Source organism: Fusarium redolens, assembly GCF_020744475.1.
Source record: "Fusarium redolens strain MPI-CAGE-AT-0023 chromosome Unknown BKA55scaffold_32, whole genome shotgun sequence".
NCBI lineage: Eukaryota > Fungi > Ascomycota > Sordariomycetes > Hypocreales > Nectriaceae > Fusarium > Fusarium redolens.
The window spans coordinates 71436-90927 of record NW_025763695.1 but is presented as its reverse complement, the minus strand read 5'-3'; the positions used below and the strand labels follow the sequence as shown (position 1 = coordinate 90927).

The 19492-nt window shown below is 48.4% G+C and overlaps 8 protein-coding genes across 8 annotated transcripts; 5 read left to right on the top strand and 3 right to left on the bottom strand.

Moving 5' to 3' along the window:
* Positions 1-39: 39 nt before the first annotated feature.
* On the bottom strand, positions 40-1619 carry BKA55DRAFT_599979 (uncharacterized protein; the record flags this gene model as incomplete). The annotated part of the gene is made up of 2 exons (XM_046196462.1): positions 40-161; positions 242-1619. The coding sequence occupies 2 exons, from the start codon at positions 1617-1619 to the stop codon at positions 40-42; spliced, it is 1500 nt and encodes a 499-aa protein (XP_046041451.1).
* Positions 1620-2571: 952 nt separating this feature from the next.
* On the top strand, positions 2572-3134 carry BKA55DRAFT_529406 (uncharacterized protein; the record flags this gene model as incomplete). The annotated part of the gene is made up of 2 exons (XM_046189073.1): positions 2572-2737; positions 2791-3134. The coding sequence occupies 2 exons, from the start codon at positions 2572-2574 to the stop codon at positions 3132-3134; spliced, it is 510 nt and encodes a 169-aa protein (XP_046041450.1).
* A 62-nt stretch (positions 3135-3196) lies between these two features.
* On the bottom strand, positions 3197-4705 carry BKA55DRAFT_529276 (uncharacterized protein; the record flags this gene model as incomplete). Its single annotated transcript, XM_046189060.1, has 2 exons — positions 3197-4511; positions 4569-4705. The coding sequence occupies 2 exons, from the start codon at positions 4703-4705 to the stop codon at positions 3197-3199; spliced, it is 1452 nt and encodes a 483-aa protein (XP_046041449.1).
* A 2425-nt stretch (positions 4706-7130) lies between these two features.
* Positions 7131-8009, top strand: BKA55DRAFT_546757 (uncharacterized protein; the record flags this gene model as incomplete). The annotated part of the gene is made up of 1 exon (XM_046190953.1): positions 7131-8009. One exon carries the CDS (start codon positions 7131-7133, stop codon positions 8007-8009), a length of 879 nt encoding a protein of 292 aa, XP_046041448.1.
* Positions 8010-8820: 811 nt separating this feature from the next.
* Positions 8821-10284, top strand: BKA55DRAFT_260061 (uncharacterized protein). Its single transcript, XM_046185413.1, has 3 exons — positions 8821-8867; positions 8914-9857; positions 9974-10284. The coding sequence occupies exons 2-3, from the start codon at positions 9109-9111 to the stop codon at positions 10221-10223; spliced, it is 999 nt and encodes a 332-aa protein (XP_046041447.1). The 5' UTR covers positions 8821-8867; positions 8914-9108; the 3' UTR covers positions 10224-10284.
* A 1297-nt stretch (positions 10285-11581) lies between these two features.
* On the top strand, positions 11582-13427 carry BKA55DRAFT_599974 (major facilitator superfamily domain-containing protein; the record flags this gene model as incomplete). Its single annotated transcript, XM_046196461.1, has 2 exons — positions 11582-13348; positions 13410-13427. The coding sequence occupies 2 exons, from the start codon at positions 11582-11584 to the stop codon at positions 13425-13427; spliced, it is 1785 nt and encodes a 594-aa protein (XP_046041446.1).
* Positions 13428-13594: 167 nt separating this feature from the next.
* On the bottom strand, positions 13595-15342 carry BKA55DRAFT_529415 (uncharacterized protein; the record flags this gene model as incomplete). Its single annotated transcript, XM_046189074.1, has 2 exons — positions 13595-15141; positions 15216-15342. 2 exons carry the CDS (start codon positions 15340-15342, stop codon positions 13595-13597), a joined length of 1674 nt encoding a protein of 557 aa, XP_046041445.1.
* A 664-nt stretch (positions 15343-16006) lies between these two features.
* Positions 16007-17663, top strand: BKA55DRAFT_585861 (uncharacterized protein). The gene has a single exon (XM_046194499.1). It carries the CDS (start codon positions 16391-16393, stop codon positions 17327-17329), a length of 939 nt encoding a protein of 312 aa, XP_046041444.1. The 5' UTR covers positions 16007-16390; the 3' UTR covers positions 17330-17663.
* Positions 17664-19492: the final 1829 nt, after the last annotated feature.

Below are 19492 nucleotides of genomic sequence, written 5' to 3'. Positions count from 1 at the left end.
TGTAATGAGGATCATCTCGTGCCCATTCTCCAGACAACATTACACCTTCAGGAACTCACCAATGTCCACCCTCTGAAAATAGTTGATATGTCCAAGCCCAACCCAATGTTGCGCAAGACGATCGTGGCTAACAAATATAAGCTGGCTCTCAATATACCGGTCTGTTTTCGTTACCCGTCAGTGCAAGCTCATTTTGAAGCCTAGCCCAAGTGAAACAAGGGGCTCATTCATAAATTCTTACCTGAGGCGAATCCCGTATTCGCAATATGTCCTTTGCTGTGAACCGCTCTCATTCCCTGGAAGCGAGGATCTACCGGCGGACCGTCGACGACACCATCAGGTCCAATATCATCAGCTACAAAAGTGATTTCTCCCCGCGGAACATTGGGATCACCAGTTAGTTTGATAGCCTCCAGTCGTCCCTGAAACGTCCGTCCTTCAGTCCGTCTTGCTTCCCACTCCTCATCACTCTCAGAATCCCTTCTCACAAGGCCGAGTTCTTCATCCGTCGCGGCCGTCTCATCGTCAGGTTGGTGCATAAGCAAAAACTCGCATCCGTGGGTACTGTAATCACCAACCCAGATTCCCCTCCACGGCTTTAACAATGTCGGCGTGTATAGCTTCGGATCGAGGGTGGAGTACGTGATGAGCTCCTCGCCGACGTGAACGTTTGGTATTCCACCTTCGACTGCGGTGCGTGATAATCTTAGCATATTGTATATCCTACCCAAACCAGCTGCCATACCGACTCGGGATAAACCGCCTGCCATTTCCATCCATTGACGAATGCGGAAGAACCGCTCTGATACTTCTTCGCGGCGCTGAGGCCGGGACGATGGTGTCTTGACGAAGATGCCCTCTGATGTTACTTGTGTGCTGCTTCCCGAGACATGGTGGTTTGAAGGGATGTGAGGCGATGGCCAGATATTGCCGTATGGGAATTTTGAGGTGAGGTTTTCTTGGGCTTCTTCTTGATCGAGCTCGCATGTTAGCATGAAATTGCTAAATAGAGCGTCGATTCTGTCATCGAGAGTTACGGGCATCTCATCAGCGAAGCGATTGGCACCAGGTCGATTCAGAAAATCCTCCGGAGCTCGTTCTCCCACGCGAAACTGCAGAACAGGCTTGTCGAGATGGAGCTTGACCTTGGGATCGAATTCACTAATCAAGACGTCGCCTTGTCCGAGGAAACTTTGCTGTATTTGCCGGTCTCTACTCGCGAGTAATTGATAGCCCTCTATGCAACCCCGCCGAGGATCATAGCGAACGAGCATGAGTCTTCCAGTAAGATCTCTATCGCAGAACCAGATTTTTTGTCTGGGAAGAAACCAAAGACGATCATGAGCGGCGTAAAGCTCATGATAGCTGTCGCAGGGCCGGGGACTTGTGAGAGTGACGCCTGGGACGTTTTCTTGAACGAGTGGGTACCAAAGGACATCTGAGAGAGCGTGTTTATGCAGATCTCGACAGGTTGCGGATATGGCGGAGAGGTCGTAAGGTGAAAGGTGAGAAAGAATGTTATCAATGAGTTCGGGAGGAAGATGTAGAAGAAGAGCAGGCCCGGGGTATGGATCTGATAATGGCCCGGACAGTGGTGACTGGGGTTCACTGGAGGACATCTTGTGGCTTGTTCTGAGAAGTGAAGTTAAAGATGGCAGTTCCTATCTCATGAGTTTGATCAGATAAAAATGTTGAATGTACCTTAATTTATCAGATTGGGGTTCAAAGCAGGGGTGGCGAGCTGATGAGCCGAGGGAGGGTCTGGACTTGAAGCTTCAGCGGTGACGATGATGGGGAAGTCGAGTTAATGCAGCTAAGCGGAGTTCAGCCGCAGGAGATGCCGACTCTAGAACGGAACCACTTGATTCTGATCAGGTCATGAGAGAGAGAAATACGAATTAACGCTTTAGGTCGTAAAGAAGTTGGAGGAATATGTTTTATGTTACACCTTCTGTTGTATTGGGATATTTCGTTGACGACATCTGTTCGCACGGGAAGTGGGGAGATCATCAATCAGTCGCCGACGTACGGAGCATTCACGAACTCAAACAACAGCAAGTTACAATAGAACGAACATAAGAAAGAATAGTAAAACAATGTAAATATTGTTTCAATATTTAAGATCAGGTCACACCACACCTATTCAACCCCCATGTTCATCAACCTGCCTTATCAATCTCCATCCTCGTCAGGGACTCTTCCGCCACTAGCTCCGGTGGCTGGGCCGCTTGAGGCCTAACGCCTGTTCTCACTCCCTCCCCCAGCTTGACCAAACCGAAACACCAAATCTACCCTCGAATCATCAGGTCACGCGCTTCTTTTTTCATCGCTCAATAGTGCATCATTCGAAATCTCATTCATTGGACCCCAGAATCTCCTGCGTTGCTGGCATACTTGTTCTCTTAGCCAATTACCATTCTAGCGACGTCATCTCCCGCTGGGAATACCTTCATCTTTCGCCGCCCACGTCACGCTGCTCTCTACTATACAACTGCATCTCTTTGTGACTTGGCTTTCGATACCACCGCGTATTCCTTTCAACTATTGTGAACATAACCAAACTCGCCGATGATGAGCTCGCTATTACCGCTTATCTCGGAGATTCTTCCGATGATAATGCCCGCCTCCGCCAACATCACCCGTGCCAAACAACTTGAGCCTACTCACCCAACAGTCGAAGGTCCTGTTATAGAACGTCCCGCTGTTGTCGGAAAGTGCGATAATATGTGCGTAACTGGTAGGTCAAGTTATCTCGCATCTATGTCTCGAACCTTATCGCTCACACGTCAGTTCTTACAACGCGACCGCATTCCAAGTCTACAGTTAGACACAACAGTGAACAAGGTAAGTTTCTTCAAGCCTGTCTGCCCCAGATGAGAGCTGAGTCTTCAGACACCATCATATACGCCGTCTCTGGAAATGGTGTTCTCATTGTGAACGAGGCTGTCAACTCTGAATTGAAACACCATGACCTTGCACCCGGAGACTTTGCCTTTGTGCCCGCCTGGATCGAACATCAGGTCAAGAATGACACAGACGAAGATGTTCAATGGCTCATGATCCAAAGCGGTTCAACTCCTATCCGCGCAGACTTGACAGAATGGGGTGGCGATGTGATCCAGTCAAAGAATTGAAGCAGGCGCAGTTTCATTATTATATCGATCTATTTCATCGGCTATTCCTGAGATACCATCCACTAACTTTCGCATCTCGATCTAACCATCTGAATCACCGACTCTCTACTCGCACGGTCATCAAATACCTGCGCGTGGTCCAGTTTCGGAAACATAACTACTTCAACGCCATTGTGCGATTCCGCTACCACGCCATTACGACCAGCACCAAGATCAACTCCCAGATATTCTGCAACTGCTGTAGTGTCGACTATGAGGTCGCGACCAGACAGCGTAACAGCAACGTGCCTTGCATGATGGCCGCCACTTTGAGTCCCCAACAAATCTTCCTTCCAGAGGATATTCTCCCGCCAGAAGAAATGTCTCCCCAGACAAAGCGCAACACCTGGGTCGGTGCTAGCGAAATACCACAGTTGCCATTCATTCGCCCTCTTGGGCTTTCGTCGAGTAAAGTTATACGCTACGTTGGGAAGATGTAGCATGATGGTCACAGGATCGATGAGGACAACCGAGGACACACGATGTTGAAAGCCTGGTTCGTGGAGCATGTGAGTTGTTAGGACGGAGCCGTAGGAATGTGACACCAGAGCAAATTTGTGCCAGCAGTGGTGTTCCAGGATGGATGTCATATGAGCTAGGAACTCGGTTTTGTCGAGAATGGCTGGGGTGAGGCGGAATGAGATGGGTAATATCTCAAGGGCAATGACGCCAATACTTCCTTTGCCATCACCGATCTTATGAAGACCTGCCAGAAAACGAACATATGTCCATAATCCGATTCCGATACCGTGGAAGAAGACAACAGGGAGCTTGTCTTCAGCTGTATGAGGGCGGTGCCAGTAACTCAACCGTGTGGATGGAGACTTGGGGCCAGGGAACAGCTCTTGGGGCCGTGGGGGGAATACACGAAGTGCAGAAGAGCGAGGTCGGCGATAGAAGTCGAATCCGTGCCAGCGAAAGGCGAAATGAGTGGCCTGATCAACGAAGAAGATGATAATATACCAAACAAGACTTCGATACGTTGTCGTGATACCATCAATCGTGAGACGAAGACTCTTGACGTTGCCCCATCCTCTCTCGAACTTTCGACCAAGTCGTTGTTCAACAAGGCCCAGATAATGTTCAACTTCCTCCTCAACCGTCTCCCCTTCATCCACCAACCCTGCACCATCGGACCTTTCGAAGAAAGCCCATAACATGAACTCTCTTACATTCTCCCTCCGTATCTCCTTCGGATCCGCATCAAGGAACCACCATCTCAGATAAATCTCCAAAGACGGCACGTTCCCGAAACATCTCTCAAATAGGGCTTTTCGGTCTTGGCGCGACAGCGCTGGTGGGTGGTCTGCATCCCGTTTGAGCCGTTGGAGGTATGGTCTGTATATGCACAAATAGAACACCACTTCTGCCAGCAACGCTGCTAGCAGAACACACACAAATGGAAAGACGACGGATACAGGTTGGATGAGAGGGAGGAATAAGATGAGAAAGATGTAAATGAGAGGCGTGTAGCGAAAGAAGGCGATGGATAAACGGATGAAGATCCATTCACCGAATGATGTGCCGATCATGATGATATGGCACTGGCCGGTTCAGGCCGGGCTATATCTTTTGAAACAAGAAGTTGTGGTTTTTCATGAAAGTAGATTGGAATTTGAAAGAGAGGAAAAGATCGGTGACGTGTTTGTTGAACACATTCTTCTGTTGGGGCGATGGTGGTAGGATGAGCATCAGCTGGAGCAGCACAAGGGTCGCAAACACGGAAGGATTGTGGCTTCCATTGTGGCTGGTGTGAGCGTCAATGAAGACTCACTCAAACGGGGCCGGGCCAGGGCCATGTGGTCCACTGTGGTCCACTGTGGTGGGGCGGATCGTCTGTGGATGCTTCGGGCCGTACCAAGACTTGACCCCACGATCTACAACGACTTCATGTTAACATCAGATTAAAGGGCACTTCATAGAGCAACAGGGAACTCATTTATCAGGTTGATGCTCCTTCTTAATTGTATCAACACTTTCGACATTAAGGTAGTGCTATCATGTACACCATCAATAATTCCAAATCTACACGAGTGCTTGGAGTAACCTCGCACGCCAACATCTGAAGATAACGGGGTGTAAGCCACAAAAGGCGCCCTCGCTGCAATGCAAGGGCCTTGAATCTCGTGCAACACCAACTAAGAACCCACATGAAGTATATCGCCGTGTGGAGATGAATGATTATTAGATCCACTAGGTGTCGAGGAGTGCCGTATGCAAGTAGTCAATTTCTAGCCCTAGTAGCACAGAACGGTAACACTGATGAAGAGCTAACTTTTGAACAGTTGGCCAGGAATTGGGTCTTTTTACGTGAAACCCTCAATGCGGGTAACCTGTGGCTCATCAGAGGTCTCAAGAAGGAAACACAATAGACGTTTCTGAACATGCATGCTTACGGTTAGGGAAGTACCTGGAGTTACCTCGTGCGATGGGCCAGAAGCTGTGTTACCCAGGTATCTCCGTAAGAGCTGCGCCCCAACTTTCAATCCTTCGTTGAGCCACAGCTAAACCCGAGCGACTGTTACCCGCATTTGAAGATGGTACGAGCGAACTGCTGGCCGCAAGTGTGTCTTCACAGTTTTACTTGGCGGTTACACGCTAAGCTTATCCACTTGCTGCAGGTTTCACAGAAGCGTGGGTTCAGATCTCTACCTCTTCTCTTCACTCCCCCGCCGCAGTTTGTAAGTACCCAGCAAGTACTGCGCCGGTGGGGAACTGTCAGGCACCCAATTGATCCAATCACACCTTCACAAGGATTAAGATGTTGCGAACCACCAAATCCGCAATATCTCTCTCTGCCCGTTGCCATTTCTGGGAATTAGGCTTGATGGTATCACGCAAAGTTGGGGACTCAGCTACGCATTCTTCCGAAAATACAGAATGTTGGGTTCGATTTTATACACAAACAATTTGAGTTACATGAAATACTACACGCAACGTTGCGAGGCTTACGAAGCCAGGAGGGAAGGCATCTCTTCATTTACTTGTAGACAATCGCTGCCACAGCATAGTCAGCCTTATTGGTAATGTACAACCCACGTATGCAGGCAGCTTCTTCAAGTAATCCGCATACCGAAGCATCATAGGTAGGTATCCTTCACTAGTGTCATCAAGCATCATACGCACCCTTCGACAGCCCCGGAGCATGCGGTTGATTGCAGAAACCTCATCGCCATTGCATATGCAATTGCAACCACGCCAGGGGAGTACCCCATCAATGCGTAGGTACTCCCAGTGATTGTAATACGCCTCGGTCTGTATGACCGGCGCGGTGAAAGATACGGGATTGTCAAACCCAGATCTTTACCGGACTTGCTCATTGGATATGCAGAGGAAAGAAGAGGAAAGGGGAAACATGAACAACTCAAGTATTGTAGAGTATTCCAATTCCATCAGGCGACTCGAATAAAGCTACAAAGAGTCGACTTACGCATGAGACTTCTGGTGAGCTGTTGTCAATGGAACAGCGTCACTGTCTCCCAGTGTCTTACACGTTGTGGAAGACAGATTGTGCATATAGAAGGGTCCAATTCGTTATCGTTGTCGGCTAATATGAGCAGAGAAAAGAAGAAAGACGACGATAGTTCATGTGATGAAGCGTGGGGGGTGGGATAGGCTAGGAGTGAGGTTGTGTGAGGTCCAGGATACTGTCCTCTGATTGGACGGTGCGGGGGAGCAGGAGTGTCGTTCCTTGGGCCTCCCATATATAGTCCTCCTCCCCCCTCGACCAATTTCTCTCATTCTCCCCCTTTCGTATCACTTCATGCTTCCCATCAAAAATCCATCAAAAAAACTTCCCAGTCTCCCTTCCATTTCACTTGCATCAATTGACAGCGTTCAAGAACCCTTTGAGTCCAAGTAGGACAACCTCGCATCCACACCTGTCCTACATTGCTGTTGCTCTCACTTGATCTCCATATATCCCATCATACTTGTGAACATCCCCTTCCTCTGAAAATGGCAATCAACCCTTTCCTCGATGATGATGAGATGGCTTCTCATCGTTCTCCCCGTTCCCCTCCCTTGTCGTCGTCCGCCCCAGAGTTCACACATAGCTATGCCCCGCTATCGTCCCAGAAGCAGGTCACTGAGAGGCACCTCACCTCAACGAGGCACAGAACGCAGAACAAGCCCGTTGATGATAGTGCCATCTCCAAATATCACCGCTTGGCTGATATCCCTCGCAGTGTCGAGCGGATCAGAGCTGCGGATGCTCGGCTGCGGAATGAAGTACCCAGAACACCTGGCCCATACCACCTGCCAGACTTGGATCAGTGCTCAAATAGAGCCCAGCCGTCCCCAGATGTTCTCGAGCCAGAATATGAGCTCTATCAGACGGCTCCGCGCAAGCCATATCGTGTCTCACTTGAGGCGGCCGTTGATCACTGGCGAGGTAGCTGGCAACCATCGTATCCCTCTCCTGACGGAGGCTTTGCCTACGCGGGGTCCTGGTGCCACTCAGCACCCGTGGAACCTAGTCACCTAGAGTTGGAGTGGCACAACTCCGAACGAGTTGTCCTCACAGACGACTGGCGCCCCCAGACCCCTAGGGATACTCGACTCTCCACGCCAGACCTGCCTCCACTGTCGACAGACTTTGAGTTTTGTCCATGCCATCGCTCAGGGGAGCATGAACAGGATAGGATAAACCAAGAATTCTACTTGGCGATAAGATCCAAGATGGACGTGCAGAGTATGTTAATGCTTACATGGCCAAGAGGCCTCCTTCCGTTGCTGATGAATGCAGTGATAAATGCGCTGGCGCACATCGCACAGGACCAAACAACATCTGGAAGCGAGTTTCGACGAGTATCTCGAGAGATGAAGGATGAGTGATGGTGGATCGAAGGTAGGATTGACAGCATCTGTATAGTTTTGAGACGTGGCGTTTGTGAATTGGTATTGTGAAATGAGCGGCGTTTTGGAGAGTGATCAAGCTATTAATAATGTTTCAGTTGTATATAGAGTGTGTTAGTATATTGCGCTTAGAGAATGATCATATGCCAGCATTTTGTATTGTATGTTGCTTTTGAGGATGAATGTCATTTGCTGCTTGTCGCAGGTATGAGTGAGAGATTGCGTATGCCAGAATAAAGATGGACAGACGAGTTATTATGCGAAAAGTGAGTGAGGTCGTTGGAAATGATAGAAGATGAGACCTTGATGGTTTCTTGATGATTTCTTTGACCCGGCGTCTGGTGTAATGGACCCAAAACCGGGGAGATCTGGAGTAGGGGTCAGACTGGGAAAGTGGAAAGCAGGCAGAGCGCTGTATTAGCCTGAGGCAGAAAATAAGGTATCCAGTTCTCCGACCAAACTGGCAACACCTCAGACGACAAGAAGCCGATAATACAGCTGATGAAGCTCAAATTAGACGACCAGACTGACGAATCCGTTTCGATCATGCAATGCCATCTCAAAACATATTGCCTAACCTCACGACTGAGGGCTGGCTTCTCTACCAGTGCCCTTGCATATGTCGTGCACAGTGATGAATGCAGCTGACTTGAACCTGTGGTGATTGTCAATGACACAGCATACAATTGAGCCTCATTCCCTTGTCGTTTTGGTCTGGTGGCTTCGTAAAAACGATGCCATGCGATGGCGGAGCTGCTTTTAGGCTGGCGTGGTTGACCCAATGAATGGAGTCTCAAAACGCAGCACAAGAGGTGAAAAAACCCTCACGTCATTCTTGTAAGGCCATTATCAACGCCACTATCCAAGTTGACAATAAAACTAGACTCGTGCATTGTTATTTCACTTCCATTCTTCAACACTTTTTCGGGTTACAGTACAGTACCAACATCGGCTTCTCTCATCTTAGTCTCACCAACGGACTTGGTTACGTCATTCATAATCGCCTTCATTCTTGCGTACAGCGGGTGCTTTGAACAAAACTTACAAGATATAGAAGATACACGGCAGGATAGACAAAATGGCGGAGAATTACGTCCTTCGCATCACAGCTGGTCCTGATTACGACCAATCTCAACAGGTTGAGGTCCCAGTCAACACCGCCAAGCCCATCACCATCAAGAGCGATCGCGCTGACATTGAGCTCAACGTTCGCGTCAACGATTACAAAGGCCTTCCTCGCAACTCACCAGCGACTTCACCATACTTCTCAACTGAGCCTCATGCCTACAATAGGGATCAATACAGCATCTCATTCCGCTTCACACCAAAGAAACCCTCCAATGACGAGGACGATGGTATCAAGGCCACGGATCTTCAGTTCGGCAATGACTTTGATCATCCCATTCGAGATCGTCTACCACCCGGTTTCAACACGGCTATGAGTATAGTGCGCTGGTGGATCGATCCTGGTCTGGATGGTGATGCGTATGCTGACAAGCCCTTCTTGTATGGCCCAGCGCTGAGTTCTTTCAACACCATTCATGTGGGCAAAGGCGAGTTTGATGAAGAGAAGGGTGGTCTTTGGTTCGAGGAGGGTGGCGATGAAGATGGTCTTGAAGCTCGTGAGGAAGTCGGCGCTCCTCTTACCAGCAAGGCGAGAATGAAGTGGGCTCTCAGAGCTGACGCCAAAGAGAAGTGGGTGTTTGAGTATGATCAGACATACGGTTTCGACTTCTTCAATCCGTATCTTAACTTCTCAGACCTCGCGTTGAACCTACCTGGCTTCCAGCTACCCATCATGAAGTACTGGGACGGTCAAGGTCTCAGGTAAGCCAAACCCAACCCTCCTTTTCCACAGCACCGGGACTTTTTGTCACACTCATTCCATGCCTTTCCGTTTACACTCGCTACAGGCCCGGCCCGAAACGCTCACATCAACTCAGATATGTCTTGCGCAACAAGGAAACCGGGGAGCCGTACCTCGTGATTCTGTTCTCGCTGTACCACAAGGATTATGTAAACGAGGATGGGTCGTTGAAGGAGGGGGCACAGGATTCTTTCAAACAGCCTGAGAATGTTACTGATGATGAGGAGTTTGACGGGGGTGGAGCGTTGAAGGAGGCGACGGAGCTGTTGGGCCCCAAGATTGATGAGAAAGGAAATGGGGAGACGAGTGTTGACGATATTGACTAAGAGATAGAGATAACCCTGGCCAGGGTGTAATAATATTATCTAGATCTCGGGATGATAACCTAAAGGAGGAGAAAAGAAACAAGCCTCTTCGACCTCTTCGTTTCGGGCAATGGATCGTATCCTCACTTATTTTCGGATCCGTTTCTCATTCGTTCCCGAAGATCCCATTGTGGCTTCACACAGTTTGAATCATAAAAGCAATCTAAACATGAGACTAATGAGTAATGCCTGCGACAGCGGGGAATCCGGTCACATGAGCATTCACGTGCCCGTTTATCTTTTCTTCTCTTGAAGCCTGCAGCACTCGTCACAAAAGATACGGTATCAATTACAGATCCTCGGTACCATCCACGCATAAATGGCAGCGCAGAATCTTTTTCCTGTCCACTAAAAGTACACGTATGCCCAGATTTCAAAAACTTGTGTGGGGGCTCGGGTAGGAATCTCAGATCTGCAAACGAGGTATCCGGTAATAGCAAGCATTCACATCACTGCTATTACCGATACCCCTCACATTTGCTTAATCTCCTCAAAAGGTCGAGACTTTTGTTCCTCGGGTACAAGGTCCAATGGGATTTGTTCTCGGCTGTTATCATCCGAGCGTGGCTTTCCTAAAGAAGTGGCTGCCGAACGGCATCTCGAAAGTGTTGATGGTGATGGGGGACTTGGCGTGCGAAAGAGGCTTGGTCTAGGGGTTTAGCGTCTGGCTTTGTTCACGTCCGTCTTGTTCCCGATGTCTTGGTGCCGGGTTATGATGGATGACTACGGCATTGTCCCCGGATGGATGATTTGCGAAGGTTGTATACGTAGGAGCGTAGAGAGGAAACTTGATCTTCCCAACATCCTCTTTACGTTCCCACTGAAGCTATAACAACGGTGAGGTTTCGTGTTTCTTCAGTTGGCGCCTATGTCTTACACGCAACCACTGATCGACACAAGATATCACCGCCCTCTCGCTGACGTCCCTGTATCTGACCGTGCCGCACAAAGATCTCCTCCCTCCCTCAATGGTCATTCGGAGAGAATGTATTCCCCGTTAGCGTTTCCCAGTGTCCGAGTCACACCTCAAACGTGGGCCTAGCAGGCGGATACAGCGCCAAGACACCATTATTCCCGTTGGTATCCCGCCTTTTGACCCTCACCCAGCCCTTGATAATCCCGGGTTTACGCTCCGGATACAACACGGTCGTTGTTCCTGTCCTATTCTTATTGTAATCATAATCCGCCCTTATGTTTCCCATTCATTTCGCTCTTCTTCTCTCACCGCTGTGTGTCTGGTGAAATATTCGGATGTCGTTGGATTATCGCTACAGTATAACTTGTTGGTTTCTGGATATTAACTATCACGAACTATCGATATGAAGGAATCAGATATGGTTCAGACTGCGGGTGCTTCCGTTCAGAACAATGACGATCTTGAGATTGGACCCAGCACCCTCCCGCTTTCATCAACACAACCGAATCTTGGTAGTGAAGACCCTATATCCTATCTATATCTAACACTCGACACTCCCCTCCCATCACCACCCTCATCAGACTCAACTTCTGCACAAAATGTCCCACCATGCCCGGATCTTCGACCCTACGCTTCTCCCTTCACGTTGCCGCGAGCACGCAAAAACATCTTCCTCGCGCTCTCGTGCATCGCGACAATGCTGACGGCATACACTGCTGGTACCTACTCGCCACCCTCAAGAGCAATGGCTAGAGATATCGGGGCAAGTCATACAGCTACACTCGTCGGCATCACGACTTTCTGTGCTGGTTTCGCTATTGCGCCTATGGCACTCGCTCCCATCTCTGAGATCTGGGGCAGACGTCCTGTTTTTATCCTCGCTGGTTTTGTATTCGTCATCTCCCAAGCTGTCTGCTCTGTTATGCCGAATCTGGCTGGCATGTTGATCGCTCGCTTTTTTGTTGGAGTCGGCGGTTCTGTCTTTAGTTCGGTCGTTGGCGGTGTCATCGCTGATCTGTGGGAGAAGGAGGAGAGAAATACGCCCATGGCTCTTTTCAGTGGCTTTGTGCTGTTTGGAACAGGTCTTGGACCGTTGGTGTCTGCTGCTTTCGTCAACGATCTTGAGGACGATACGATGGCTTGGAAATGGTCGTTCTGGCACCAAGTTATTCTCGATGGGTTGTTGCTGGTTGCCATCTTGATCTTGTTCAAAGAGACGCGAGGCTCGGTTTTGTTGTCACGCAAAGCTAAAAAGTTGAACCAGTGGTATCAACAGCTCGAGGATGCAGGTGTCTATGGAGTTTGGGTGACCGACCCTCGAGAAGATACAAGCAGCTCGTCATCATCAAGTGTCAAGACCATGCCAGGACACGAAACGATGCTCGAGTACAACAGACAAACACAACTACGAAGAATTCGATGGCTCGTTGAAGCCGATGAACAACGACCTCCTCTTCGACAAATGATGGCTACCTCTATCATGAGACCCTTCTATCTCTTATTCACAGAGCCAGTCGTCTTTTCGTTTTCTCTCTGGGCTGCATTTTCTTGGGCTGTGCTTTACCTCTCCTTCTCCATCGTACCATATCTGTACTCCGACAACTACAATATGTCGATGCGCATCTACGTTGCAATGATGGCATCTGCTATCATTGCCACCGTAGTTGGTATTCTTCAAGAGAACTTGATGAAACATCCTCTTTGGAGCGGACACGTTGATGAGAAGGAGGTTTCTCGCTTCTGGCGATTTATGAGGAAGCATTTCCCTGCTGATTCTCCCGAGGCTCGGCTTTACTTTTCCTGTCTCACTGCTCTTCTGCTCCCAGCTGGTTTGTTTGTCGCGTTCTTGAGTCCGATAAGCACGAGTCACTATACACAAGCTATTGGTATTGGCTTTGCGAACTGGGGCATCTACTCTGTCTACCTTGCCACGTTCAACTATCTCGCTGATACCTATCACATGTATGCCTCTTCAGCTCTTGCCGCACAGAGTTTCTGTCGCAATGTGCTTGGTGGTATATTCCCTGTATTGACCAGCTTCATGTTTGACAATCTTGGTTTGAGAAACGCAGGTTGTGTGTTGGGTGGTATTGCTTCAGTTTTGACACTTATTCCGTGGGTCTTGGTATTCTTTGGAAGTCGAATTCGAGTGAGAAGCAAGTTTGCGATCGTAAGTTTACCACCCGTCCACATCTACTTCAGTTTGAGGGTTTGTTGCTAACTTTTGACAGTCTTTACAAAAGCAGTGAGGATATTTGTCCATGAAAAGGCGGAGTCTAGTTAGAGTTCTTTTATTTCTCTAGATGGCACCAAGAGGCGTGCTTGTATGACCTGATGAATCTAAACGGCCTGTCATAATCATCGTTGAAATAATCGTACACATCATTTGCCCTCCATTTTTCAGCCACATGTCGGGTTAATACGTGGTAGCAGCATCTCTGCTCAATACCCTCTTCTTCTTCTTCTTCTTCTTGAGCTTCCCCTTGCCGTAATTGCTCTTGAACCACGCAATCGTCCTCTTGTCCAACGTATCGCCCTTCGAACCATCCTTTCTGAGATCCTCACATGTCCGTTCCGACAAGCTAGTCGCACTTCTCGCATAAGTGCTCCTCAGCTTCTGCAAATCACCCACGATGGCGGGGAGTAGCAAATCTCCGCTTGCATCGATCTGGGGCGGAGGAAGCTGCACGCAACCCTCCCAGATGCGCAAAGAGCTGGGAATGTCGTTGGTAGCGGAGACTTCGTGATCGTCGAGAGAAATATTCCCATCGCCAATATCAACGTAGGACTTCTGACCGACTAGCTTAGGCCATATCGTCGATGGCGCAACGCGGTATGCGTAGCTCTTTGTGATCTTGCTGTTATTCGAGAACAGTGTCCCCATGAATCGCGCTGTGTACTCCTCGCTGAAACCGCACATGCGGACCGAACCGATGCGACCCTTGAGATGGAGGACGTTGTTGCAGAAAAGGAGGTACGAGTCGGGACAATACTCTTCGACGAGTGATGCAGTTGGATAAGTTGGACTGAGGATATCGGGTAAAGTCGGACTTCGTAGGCCTCCAGCGTCTTCTTCGAAGTCGAATCGTCGGGGCGTTGACGCTGTTGGACTGTACGGCTCTGGTGTTTTGGCGCTTCGCGATGCTGATCGTGATGCCGAGCGTGAGCCTGGTCGACTACTGATGGCGCGAGGTGGCTCGGCGATGGCTCTTGGGGGTCGTCTTCCGTGGAAACGTCGACAGAGAAGGACTAGACTCTCCATGGGGCATGATTCCTTGCGCTTCATTTGTGCATTGATGAAATCTTGGAGCAGTTTCTCGATCTGCTCGACGTTTGGCGACAGCCCTACAGCCCCAGGATCAGAGCCGCAGCCTAGATGAGTCATGTCAAGTTCTATGACGATGTTCTTTGCGTACATTCCGTAGTTGTTGAGCCATGTTGTTGCAAGTGGACTCACTCTCGGTCCAGTGAATGGTGACAAGACGGTGTGTAGTTTTGTGTTTTGCAGAAATGCGACAAGAATGTCCGCGCGAAAGGCGAAAGATACTTCAGAGTAAGAGGAGATTTGCAGTAATGTTGATGAAGGTGACTCAAAGTCTTCTTTGCGCCAAACATCACGGCTAAGTGCATGTTTGTTTAAACGCAGGGGCTTGTCGCAGGGCGAAAGTAGATAGCGACAGATCCGGTACCGCACAGAATCAGGCAGTCGAAAATAGCCAGAATTTGGTTTCTCTCTCGCATGATTCTCATAGAAAGAATTAAGCACCTTTTCGAAACTTCCTTTCTCAAAAGCACCGTGATACACAGCATCAAGTGTCCGATCCCAAGCCGGAAGCCCTTGGCGATGCGCACTCTGCGACACACCCAGCCCGGGAAACACAGTAGAAATAGGCGTAGGAGGCTGCGAGCGATTCCTCCAAGATGAAGGATTGGAAACACTTCTTGTGCGCGCTTTCGCACTGGCTTGAAGGGGCATTATGAAGTCAGTCGAGCTCGATGTTGTATTTATGATGCAGAGGTAAAGACTGGAGACGCACTCATCCTCAGAGTCTCGAGACGCTCAGAAATGTCATTTTTGGTCTTGATAGAAGCGACGCGACGGAGGAGGGAGGTTGCGGATGTGGAGGGCGATATAGAAGGTGATGATGATACTGGAGTCGCCATTGCGGTGGCACTGTCGCGGTCACTGCCCTGGCACCGGCACCGACTTTACCCATTTCTCTATACAGATTGGATCACAAGGGATGGGTAATTAAACAATGTGAGGTCCAAGATGTGAGGGATTACTAAACAAGTCGTCGTTTCTTGTACTAAAGTTTTGCGCAGAGATAAACTTTGGTCCGTCTGGTGACTTGCAAATAAGACATCTAGTAGGAGTTAAGTACAGGTTAGGCAATCCCTAAGGTACGATTCATGTAGTCTACTGTCAGTACATTACTATGACAACGGGAAGTTACAGGCTTATTGACCTGAGGTATCCTGTCGTTTCTTCATTTTCTACCATCTATTCTTCTTAATGTTTATTTAGAAATTATTTCTCTAATTTTCCTATCACTTGATGGTAAGACCCGCTATCGTATTGCCTCCTTACACTTTATACATTACATTGTATGCTTTAACTGAGGCATGAAAGTCAAAAATGATATACTTTATCGTTCAAATCACTTTTCACTTCACCATATCTCAAAAACAGAAGACGTGGCCGGTTCTTTGACCATCAAGTCGGCGACATGCCAATAATGGATGCTTGAAAGCTGTCGTGGAAGGCATCTTAGTTCAGCCCTGGAAGTGAAAAACACCATAACGAAAGGCTCATTCCTCAGGGTGGTTCGTCAGAAGTCAATGTGGCCAAAGACTATCGTGACTTCTCAAGATGTCTAAATCGGGATGACTTCTAGAAGAAGATGGAAGTCTATGAAGCTAGCTGTACTTGACTTCTTCAGCCCTGGCAGAACGTGGTGAGTTCCGTCAAAGTAACTCTTCCTAAACACGAAGCTTTCGTGCGCGCAATATCCAATTCTCATAAAGTTTGAAACAACCTTTTGGCATGAGGGAAAGCATCTTTAAAACAAGTTATATCTTTCTTCTCCTTCGACTTCAACTCCTCTCTCCGTCCATCCTTCAGTCTTCCCGTCTTTCATGATTCTATGATCTTCGTGACCTCCAAGCTTAGCAGATATCACTTTCATCCAACTTGATCTCCGTGGTCATCATGGCCGCTCCCTCCACATCGGTCATCGAGACCAAGGTCGTGATCCATCCATCAGCTTCGAGCGTCATAATCAACGTAATCATGCCAACACAAGCATCGCCCGCCGGAAACTCGACCAATAACATCACCGCCAAAGCCCAAGACCATCCGATCTTCAAAGCCGACAAGGAGGGCATCACCGCATTGGTAATTCTTGTAGCTATCTTCGCCTTCTTCCTGGGAATGATACTCCGCGATCTTCTTAACAAGAGACGCACTGGCGAGTTCAGGGAAGACAAGAAAAGTTGTCGAAACTTTCTTCGACTACTTTTCTGTCTGCCTTGTCTGGTCTGTAGCAAAGACAACGTGAGGCGACTATGGATCAAATCTACGAATCTCTTCCGCTCCAAGGACAACCAGCGCGCTGTGAAGAAGTCGGATCAGAACGGCATCGAACTGTTCGAAAGAATCGAGAGTGGGAAGTCCACTGAGAGATTTGGTGATAACTGGCTGCCTAAGAAGGCCCTTGGTTCAGAGACAATGAAGAAAAAGAAGAAGTCCAAAGGCAAGGCCATTGATACGAGCGGTCTCCCTCAAGTCACCGAGGTCGGCGTAGACCCAGATCATATTGACCCTGGCAAAGACGACGAAGGCTTTACAGCTACTCCTGTTCATGGAGCCGGCTCAGGGGCTACCCGACATGATAACGCTTTGGGTGTTCATAACCACGGAGATTCGTCCACCCAGACGGCGGGTTCTAGCTCGACAAGCCACCATCACGGCGCTGGTTCAAGTTCTACTTCTGCCGGTCACAACCGTTGGTTCTCGTCCGGCCGTAGCCATAGCAATAGCTATGGCCACAGTCATAGCAACTCCCACAGCTATCATCATGGGTCGCATTCTCATGATTACGGTCACACTGACTCTGGTGGCTTTGATGGATGTGATGGCGGCGACTAATGCTGGGTACACGTGTGATGTTTTTGGAGACTTTGTACCGGTTGAAAACCACCCTTTGGTTAACTTACTTTCGGGAGATTAGACTTGCTAGAAGAACATGCTGGGGGTTGATCGATGGGTTCGGCTGGTAGAATCTCGGAGGTCAATAGAGAGTTTTCGGTGATGGAGAGTAGACTTGGATCGAGACACTGCTGAGCACGTAATGCACTGTAGAGTTTCAGCAGGAATAGAAAGGAAAGGTTTATCTGCTGCCTGGCCAGCCGGTGAATGTAGGTGGTCAAGATTACACATCAAGTTCTGGCCACGGCCATTGAGCTCTACCATGAGTTATCGCTCATGGATATATACCATTGCATCATCTACATCTATTACATACGACCAAAGCTCGTAGAAAATACGGGATCCCGTCCGCTCTCCCATAGTCAAGCTGCGAAGCGCTGGATTAGTAGTTGGGTCGGTGACGACCAGCGAATCCCCGGTGTTGTATGTTTTTTGCTGATTTTTTCCTCTTTTGCGAATGATGTGTGCCTGATCACTTATATCCATTAACCAGAATGAGATCGCCTTTGGGGGGGCGGGGGGGAGGGGATTGAAGGTTTGTATGTAGCGTGAATTTAACTGAATTATTATAAGGACGTTTGTAGAGTAAAGTTACTGGACGGTTGGTGTCACTTAAATCTAGACTTAAATCTTTTGACTTAACACAGATGTGTTTCCTTGGGAAACCAATGCAAGTCATAACTGGGTTGGGCCAGAATTATGATGATAACTAATCCTTTTATTTGGGATTAATGGAACTGAGTTCTCAGAAATATCTGCGTGTATATCCTGGTTCAAGTGAACTGTTAAACACAAGACCCCGCTATCTGATGGCCGTAAAAGACATCGCACTACTCCATAGGTATAGGTAGTGAATGGTGCAGTCTGGCCTACTATTTAGATGAGGCAGATCGAGGCATCAGGACCGTGCAACAGCACGGCCAGGCCACATGCCAGTAGTTAAGAAGATTATCTGATCTCCTTTCATGTTTGTTTCGACGATAAGTAAAGGATAAGTCTCGGGCGATTGGCATCGATATAGGATGAGCGAGCACCGGTCGCGTGATTGGCTACTCCCGTTAATCCTAGAATAAAGGCGTAAAGGGGAGAGTACGCTGACCCGACCTCGGGTCAGTATTGAATCGGCATTTTTTTACTGTTTAAATAGAGAAACCGATGCCTAGTATTTTGAAGAACTTAGCATCTCTAATCCTGTTCGAAGAAGAAAAGAATCAACTCTGACTGAAGGATTGGTTCATCATCATTGTTCTGACCCCCTGTTCCCCAATCTAATGAGCCATACTGTAGCGACGGATGCTGAAAACATCGAATCCGGGTAGGAACCACATCTGATGAAGAGGAAGAGATTTATCTTCTGAGTTGGACCCGAGTTGCAATTTATATGCGCTGCAGGTAAGGGTTTGCCCCAAAAGTTCTTTAAAATCTGATACTTATATTGGGTGTGTATACCTGGCTCACCCTGAAAGAGGGTGCAACTTAGTCAGGACATGCAAAGCATAATATAATAGAGCTGGTGATTAAGAGTATTGTTCAACACATTATTTAGTTCAATGGCATTCCTCACGGCGTTTAAAATCCGGCATCTTTATTTGAGTGCTGATATCTTTCATCTCGTGAAGAAGATAAGACCTGTTGGTAGGTATCTTTGTCATAGTTTACAGAGTGAAGTTGCTGCAAAGTATATGGTATGTGCCTTAGGACAACGTTTGCACATGGGCTACCTATATAAAGCAGAGGAGATGCCACAAATCCAGGAGCGAAACCTTTCCACTTCACATATGTGGCTTTGGCCCTCCGTCGCTACTTGAATGGGACTTATTCAACATGTTGGCACCGGGGGGGATATATAACCAGAACGATAATGATAACTAATCTCCCTCTTGTGCGGGATTAGAGAAACTGAGTTCTTCAATATGTCCGCAGATCAACATCAATCTAGTTCAAGTGAACCAACCATCAAACACAAGCGATCCCAGGTCTATGTGAGGGCCATCAACACACTACAATTACTGAGCAAGGGGCAAACAAACGCACGACAGACCAGGCAACAAGCCAACAGTCTCAAGAATCAAGAGGAGCATCAGATCTCTTTCCATATTTGTC

Bases quoted from the DNA above. Each gene is read 5' to 3' on its own strand.
- BKA55DRAFT_585861 (XM_046194499.1), top strand. From the start codon at position 16,391: ATGGCCGCTCCCTCCACATCGGTCATCGAGACCAAGGTCGTGATCCAT.
- BKA55DRAFT_260061 (XM_046185413.1), top strand. From the start codon at position 9,109: ATGGCGGAGAATTACGTCCTTCGCATCACAGCTGGTCCTGATTACGAC. The intron at 9,858-9,973 runs GTAAGCCAAACC...ACATCAACTCAG, and splicing joins TGGGACGGTCAAGGTCTCAG to ATATGTCTTGCGCAACAAGG.